Source organism: Gobio gobio, assembly GCF_949357685.1.
Source record: "Gobio gobio genome assembly, chromosome: 2".
NCBI classification, from domain to species: domain Eukaryota; kingdom Metazoa; phylum Chordata; class Actinopteri; order Cypriniformes; family Gobionidae; genus Gobio; species Gobio gobio.
This window is the reverse complement of record NC_137098.1, coordinates 65,193,304-65,201,487: the sequence shown is the minus strand read 5'-3', so window position 1 is coordinate 65,201,487 and position 8,184 is coordinate 65,193,304. Positions and strand designations below refer to the sequence as shown.

Sequence of the window (8,184 nt, the reverse complement as noted above, 5' to 3'; positions counted from 1 at the left end):
TTTAAATATGGATATTATTCTCACACAAACGCGCCGCTTCGCTTCAGAAGGCCTTTACTAAACCCCCGGAGCCGTGTGGAGCAGTTATATGATGGATAGATGCACTTTTATGGACTTCAAAAATGACCCAACAAGTCACTGCTATGATAAAGCTTGGATTAGCCAGGACTGTTTTAATATAACTCTGATTTTATTTGTCTGAAAGAAGAAAGTCATTTACACCTAGGATGACTTGAGGGTGAGTAAATTATGGGGTCATTTTCATTTTTGGGTGAACTAACCCTTTTAATACACTGAACCAAAGAACCTCCAGTAAATTACGTTATTTTGTTTCGTGGCCTCGTGTTTAGGTTTTTTAAATCACTGAAATAAACGTTTTTGTTCAAAATGTCTATTCTAAGCCAAAAATGCTTGAGAATTATGCAGCTCTATAATCACATGCCTCTCAATTTAAAAGTTTTTTAATAGTTTGACTAAACAGAGTTTTATATGTGTTCATGAATTTCTTTTGATTATTCAACACTTTATAATAACTTTCTCTTCTCCAGTCAACTTTGCTTCTCATTTGCACTTGCGACACAAACGACTCACCAGTGACGTGTGGCGAAAAGCTGAACATGTTGATCTCCTGATAGTGTGTTGACCATTCTGTTGTCCATCAAAGCAATTTAATGCAGTTAATTGATGCACTACTTTCAATTAAATCGTTGAGATGATTACACTCTAAAAAGTGCTGGGTTAAAAACAACCCAAGTTGGGTTGAAAATGGACAAACCCAGCGATTGGGCTGTTTCAAGTAAATGAGTTGTTTTGACCTAGCGGTTGGGTTAAATGTTTGCTTAAAACAATCGCTGGGTTTGTCCATTTTCAATCCAACTTGGGTTGTTTTTAACCCAGCACTTTTTAGAGTGTAGCAATTCGATTAAAAGGAAACAGAGTCTGATATCTGGCTATGAATTTCTTTAATGTTCCCCAGATCAGAGTCACAGCATACAGTGTGTAATAACTTCTAAATAAAGAGAAATATCATCACCTTATTCATATATTTTACCCTTTTTTTTTTTAAAGAACCATTATTAACATGTTTATTCTTCATCATGTGTGGCGTTCTGATTCTGAACATATAGTAAAACAGGGCAACAGGTGTAAATTTGCTTTAGGACCCAGTAAAATGTTTATTTTGTTAGAGAAATAACATGTGCTTCATTTATTCGGTAATCATCAGGCTTGACATATTGAGACTCTCGTATGCCATCTTTATTTTGGCATTGCTTTACTAGACGCTTAAGTCATTAACAATAGTATATACTAAACATGTGACCACAAAATAATACTTTTCTTCTATTTTAGATGTTTAATGAAGTCTCGGTTGCATTTTGGTAAGAATTTAATGCTACAAGTTCATGGCAGATGAAATACTCCTCATAATGGTTTCCAGTGCTTAAATAAACTAGAAGTCCCAGTCTCCACATTAAAGATTTCTGAAAACAGGCAGGCTTTGCATCTGAAACGAACAGTTGTGCAGAAATATGAGTGACATTGATATGCTACATGATACACAATCTGCTCAAACACAAGAGCGATAAATCACCTCTACCCACAAATCCCAAAACTAAATGAAGCAACAGAAAGTGAATTTAACCTCCAACGAATGGGATTCATCAATTTTGCTGGTGGCTGAATTACAACTTGCACCTGTTGTCCTGGTCACAAAGTATTTTATATTTCATTCGACCAGAAAACAAAAAAACAAAAAGGGGGAAGAAAAAAAAAAACATTAAACAAGTAACTGAATATTTACAAATATTTTCAGTTGATTTGTTCTCACACTTAAAAATGTACAGTTAAACTCTATGTATCCTCCTCTCACTGTACGCCTACCGAAGACCCAATGAATGGCTCATAATGGATGTAGAGTCTTTATTCTGGATGTACCACAACATCACACTCTAGTGGTTGAGCGTACAAAACCAAACGAGAAAAATAACAAAAGAGTCTCGACTCGTCCCTTAAAACAGTATTGATTATTAGAATTGAGGTTGTGTCGTACGCAGCTCTAGTCAACTCCTCGTAGTTTGTTTAAAATGGAGTTAAGATATACCTACAACCACACAAAAGTCCACAGATGGTACATTATCCACAGGTCCAATCTAGACTCTCAGTAACCGAAGCTCGTGACAGTCTCCCTTGTTTAGAGTCCAGTTGTCGCTGGCGTCCATTGGGCTGTGAGTCCACAACACAGAATACAGTCCTGTTTTTATGACATACTAAACCGCCAGTATGCTCACTCGGCCAGTTCCTGTTTTAGTACAGCATACTGGCGTTAGTTCTTGCTCCGTGATGATGGTCCTCTCAGACTCAATACGCTGGCAAGCCGAGCCAACAGTGACTTCCTGACACAAGCCGTCATCCTCCCGTGACGCAGACAGCAGTGGCGGAAAAATAAGACTAACAAGGCATGAACAGAAGAGAAGTGATCGTGTTAATCCCGCAGTTACTGTCCAGTGATTCTGAGCCGTTCGTTCTTTAACCTGAACACGAGACAATCATGTCACATTTGTTTATATAGATCTGGATCGCCGCAACCTCTATTTGCTGTGCTTGTCGTAACCAAAAAAGGTCAAGTGTGCACTGCAGCGCAGACGGATGTGTGATATGTAGAGACGTGCGTAAACACACCAAACTGATATTATGAGGTGCTTCCAGCCTCTTCCTATAGCACAACATACAACTATTTTGTATGTAAAATGGCCTAAAGGTAGGTTTTCATGAAGGAATGACAGATAAGGGAGTCTGTGATTTTTGTGTCATGACTATTGAAGCTTTCTCTCTCTCTTTGTGCCACTTTGGCCCATTTTACACCTGATATCAAGATGCGTTTTGGTCAATCAGATCACAAGTGGACGACGCTAAATACAGGTGTAAACAGCGTCTAAAATGTTTTGAGCTTGTCCACTTTTGCGACCACTTCCAGAGGTAGTCAAAAACACATTCGACCGGATCGTGGTCATGTGGTTGAATGTGTTCAAACAGCCACAAAAGACGTCTACTCTCCGCTACTGACCTAATGCGTGAACATTATGGGAAGAGCGCTAGCCAGACGGGATTTAAACTTTGTCGGCGGAAGACCCAAGTTTGGTTTGAAGATGAAAAATGTCCCAAGCTCAATGTTCTCTCTCCATTCCTGATTTCTAACACAAACTCAACAGCGTTCGGCTGGCCTTGAGTCTGTCGTGTGTTTTTCTGTCGTCTCGAGTCGTGTTCATGTGTAAATTGTGTGAGCTTATTTCATCCATTAGATCGAAAGATCTGAAAAGGCCCATACATTTACCCGCCCATAGACCCTCCCCTGGAAGAAATCAGGACAAAAGTGGTTGAAAGGGGGCAAAAGAGACGGATTAAAACCCCAGGTGTAAACGGGAATGTGTCTCCCTCGTCCACTTGTGATCCGATCCACCAAAACGCATCTTAACACCAGGTGTAAACAGGCCCTCTGTCACAAATACTCTTTACCTCACACATTCACATTAACACAAATGTACAGGGCACCTGGCAAGAGACATATTGGCTAGAAAACACACTCTTCGTGTGTGTACACACACCAATACAGAAAAGACGCTGGGTTGTCAAATACCAAATGATGTTGAACCAAAAGAGGACAGAGATAGAACGAGAGACGCCGAGCCAGAGAGAGAGAGATGGGCTGAGGTCGTCATTTGTAATTGTTTCTGTGAAAAATAAGCCAATAAAAGCTGAATATGGGTCACAGGCCCATGAAAGAGATGCAAAGCTACATATGCATTCGCCATTTGTGTTTTAGCAACTGTCCGGACCATCACAGATGGCTCTGGTAGAGCACTACATGGTTGATGGTTTAAATAATAGCACCAACAACTGCATATGAATAATAAAAAATAAAATTTGTTGAAGAATATTGCCAATAGATCTGTTTCTAGATGTGTCCTAAAGAGTGGTCAGACTGAGGAGGACGTTACAGTTTGAGTAATGCGGATGAAAACACCACTGGGGAGAAGGTTTTTGCAACGATTTTTAAGCAAGCAAACTTTAAAAAAATGCAAATAAGCAAAATGCTGTGGGAGTTTACAGGAAGTGTCCTTCTTGGTGCTTTAAAATATTTCATGCATAGATCCCCCAGAGCAATCCATGTAAATATATATTTATATCATTCTTTTATATATTTGTCTTTATATTTATACATACAAAAATCTCCCTAAGAAACAACACATTGGCAAATCAAATACATGTGATAAAATGACACAAACAGGGCAGAGCGAGAGAAAAAGAGAGGAGGTTGGCACTTTTGTTTTCCGCCTTCTGTCAGACGCTGTCATTTTCTCTCATTCCCTGTGTCTCTTGTTACAAGGTATGATTTAATACGTGACACAACACATCCAGCTTCTGTCTTGTATCGAATGCCCCTACGATTGGTGTAAAACATAATCCAAGGACACAGATCACATTCGGACAGAGCGTTTCGCTGGTAGTGGAATAACAAAGGATGAGGATGGATGAAATCTGCACTTTAGTGGGAAATGTCTTCATTTCCTCTCATGGCATCAGATCAGCTTAGTCAATCCTCGACGCCTCCCTAAATTGCCTCTCTTCTTTAAGGACATTGTGGAAAAACAAACAGCAAGTTGAATCGAGTACGAGGCCGATGACTTGTCACTTCCGGCCGAATCTGTTGAGTCTCACATTAGAGTCTATAAACAAAGCTCCTCTAGTCTTCTACCAAATCTTTGATTTTGTCCGCTTGTCAGCGCAACCGAAAGCATCTTAAGTTCAGGAGCTTGAAAAGGTGGACGGAGAGAGAAAACCGGATATGTGTGAGAGCTAGTCCTCTCGTTGGGTGGCGCTACTATACACGGGTGGTGGAGTGAGGGTGGGGTAAGGTGTTGTTGTGCCCGGTGGTTGTGGGGAAGGTGTTGAAGGCATGGAGGGGTTGCATGCCGGTGATGGTGCTAGGAATCATGGTGATAGTATTCGGGGTCATGAGCGGAACATCGTCGGGCGCCCGCCTCAGCGCCAACGTGTAGTCGGGTGGACATGCGGGACGTAAAATATCGTGCGGTCGCAATGGCTCCATATCGTGGTGGGGGTCGTGCTCCGAGTGCTTCATTTGAAGGGACATGATCTCTTCCTCTTGGCTGTGTGCCAAGTCATTGGCGGGTACGCCTCGTTGCGGGGACAACCGGTGCCGTCGCATCTCGTGCCGCTTGTCGCGTTTGTAGTAAAGCGCGGCGAAGGCAAGGATGTTGAGGAAGAGGAGCGATGCGCCAACGGCTACCGTCACGCTCAGCTCCGTTGAGTAGTCCCGGGTGTCGCTTGGGAAGGGAGTGAAACGAGGGGGCTCAGAGCTATCTGGGTCCGGTTCGGCAGGGAAGGTTGGGGTGGGATGGCGTAACTTAGGACGTGGGGTACGGGCGGTACCCGGAGGCAGCCGGGTTGTAGCGGTGCTGAAGACCTCCTCGTGAAGGTTGTGGAGATGAGGAACCAGCTCCAGCCAGAAGGCGACCTTATTTGCTCGGTAGTTGTCCCGGATGCGAGGCTTCAGGCCAATGTGGAGATACTGCTTGTCTTTAGAGTTGAACTTGGTCCAGATCACTTCCTCGAAGCGGTTGGGCTTGGTGTGGATGAACTTGGTGTCCTGGGGAACAGGCAAGTTGGGATCCCTAGAGACAACAGATATCATTTGTCAAAAGGCTATTTTAATGAATTACACACCGAGGATGTGAGACATTCAGAACCGAATTGTGAATGCTTTTGCAAATCTCGAAACAGGATCAAATTGCATTTTTTAAAACATGATACATAATTGCAATTCGATTTAGGGCTGGGTGATAAACTGATATTTATTCGAAAAATTTGAGTGATTTTCAATATTTAACTTACATCTATACGACCTAGATGATAGACAGACAGATAGATGGATAGGTAGGTAGGTAGGTAGGAAGGTAGTTAGTAGGTATACCCACCCGGTCTTGGCAAAGTTGGTCCAGTAGGTCATGACCACAGCGCTAAGCATGACATCATTTTTGGAAAAGTTGCAAGGGAAGAGGTCAGTTGCTCCGATCATGGGCACGCCAAACACATACGGTATCTCGTCCCCGTGTGCCGCATCTGCCCATTCGGGTCGAGTCTCTGTTTGGCAGTGGTGGTAGAACGTGTAGAAGTAGACGGGAGACTGATACTCCGCATGGAGTTTGGCAGTAGCGATGGCTGGCGCCACCCACTGGTGATCAGTGAATAATGCCAGGAGAGTCTTGCGCCGCATTTCCCCATTGTCTCGGTCCGCCCAGTCTGTGTACATGAACTTAATGGTCTCCCTCAGGATGTCTTTACCTACAAAAAGACAGAGAGTAATTACACTGAAGAAAAAGCAGACGAGAAAATCAGGGGAGGACAGACAGGAATAAAGTGGAAGCATTTGACAAATTCACATAGGCCTATTTGAGTGTGTGTATGCATATGCTTGTCTAATAAACTTGAAAATGTCCATGCATTTCATTGAAAACATATGTCGCATAGGTACATCAAATACCAGGCATAAAATCTTCCATTTGACATGTCACATAAAAAACATTCAAAGCACAGTCATGGTTGACATTGCTTGTCTTTTATCGCCCTCTGGTGGAACAAGTTAAGAACAGCACCAAATCAAAGAGCAAGCAGTAACAGCACTTTTATTGTTGTATTGCCCCTTGTTATAGGCTTTAATTTCATGTTTTTTATCAAAACATTACATTTTCACTATTTAATACAATGGCATATACTGATATACAACCTAAGTATTACCTCAGAAAAGAGCCTACCTTTAGGGTATCCATAGAGGTTATCCACAAAGTTGGAGATGGTGTAGTCAAAAGCTGCAGCTGAAATCCCCTCTTCACTCTCAGTGCCTCCATCATCCACAAACTTCAGCCCCTCCCCTTGATTTACACCAATCAGAAGGTCGTAGTTCAAGAACTCCCCCTAGTGGAGAAAGAATAATATTCATGTCATAATGTTTCCCAATAAGTGAGGACTTTTGGCCCTCAGAAGTATAGCCAAACACACCCACGCACACACTTTCTCCAAATGAGGAAGCTTTCTATCTTCTAGAATGAAAAACATATTTGTTTTAAAGGGTAGATTATAATAGCTTTAAATGTTACATCCTGTATCTTTAATTACTCATTACTATTTTGAAATGTAACATTAGCCAAAATTTCAAATGCAGGCTTGTTGCCTACATAGACTTTTTAAATTTAAAACATTTATAAAAAAGTGTTAACATCAGAGAATGGTCACTTTTTCCTAAGATCTTTAAGAAAAATGTCAATAAATACAAATAATTCCTCTTCTTCTTTTTGAAAACATTTTATTCCAAAACAAGGTTTATATGTGGATATGATGGAAATGCAGAGCAGTAGTGAGTGAGTTTAAGTTTTGAATGAGTTTTATAAGTTGAAAATATATATTTTTTTAAATTACTTTAAAAAGGCCATTTTATATTTAGTTGTATGATAGTAAAGTGAATTGATCTTATAAGCTTAGCACACTTATATCAATATCAATGTATGACATCACTTTTTAAGATTTTATTGGCCTTAATTCAATCACCTATATATGCGACATCACTGCATAACCTCATTCTGCATATCAAAATCATATGATTTTCGCAGAATATGTCTGCAGTTACTGTATTTACAATCCTGAGCTTGAAGCCTCCCTAAGATTTGGTTTAAAAGGTAGTTTGGGTGGTTTACTGAACAACCGAATCCTTTGCTTGGAAAGTGGCAATTCACTGTGGAAAATGTGTAAGCTAAATTCAAACTGAACCCACCAACACAAATGACAGTAATCTCAAAATCACCTGCTGCATCAGGATCTCGGGGTCGTCTGGCACGACGTCTCCGTCCATCACAGGTCCAAACGCAATATGGTAGCGGGCCGGCTGGATGTCCTGGTCCACCAACTCTCTGAAATTTTTCCTGCGGAGACAGTCCACCAGGTCTGCTGTCTCCCCATATGTGCATCCCACTTTACGGGCCAGAATCTTGGTGTACTTCAGGGGCTGGTAGCTGATGGACCAGCTGGAGATGGCTGAACCGCTCTGAGCTATGGCTCTCTGGAACAGGCCTGGGTTGGGAGGGAGCAATAGCAAGCTGTTAACTACATACA

General features: G+C 41.6%; 1 protein-coding gene across 2 annotated transcripts in view; it reads right to left on the bottom strand.

The window, feature by feature from the left end:
- Nucleotides 1-950: 950 nt before the first annotated feature.
- nlgn2a (neuroligin 2a) overlaps nucleotides 951-8,184 on the bottom strand; it is a gene marked incomplete at its 5' end in the record, with an annotated part of 200,344 nt that continues 193,110 nt past the window's right edge. For both annotated transcript variants that reach the window (XM_079811033.1, XM_079811034.1), the window contains 4 exons: nucleotides 951-5,693; nucleotides 5,997-6,363; nucleotides 6,834-6,993; nucleotides 7,877-8,142. In XM_079811033.1, the coding sequence (XP_079667159.1) occupies nucleotides 4,880-5,693; nucleotides 5,997-6,363; nucleotides 6,834-6,993; nucleotides 7,877-8,142 (1,607 nt within the window). In that variant the 3' untranslated portion in view covers nucleotides 951-4,879. The remainder of the gene's footprint in view (nucleotides 5,694-5,996; nucleotides 6,364-6,833; nucleotides 6,994-7,876; nucleotides 8,143-8,184) is intronic.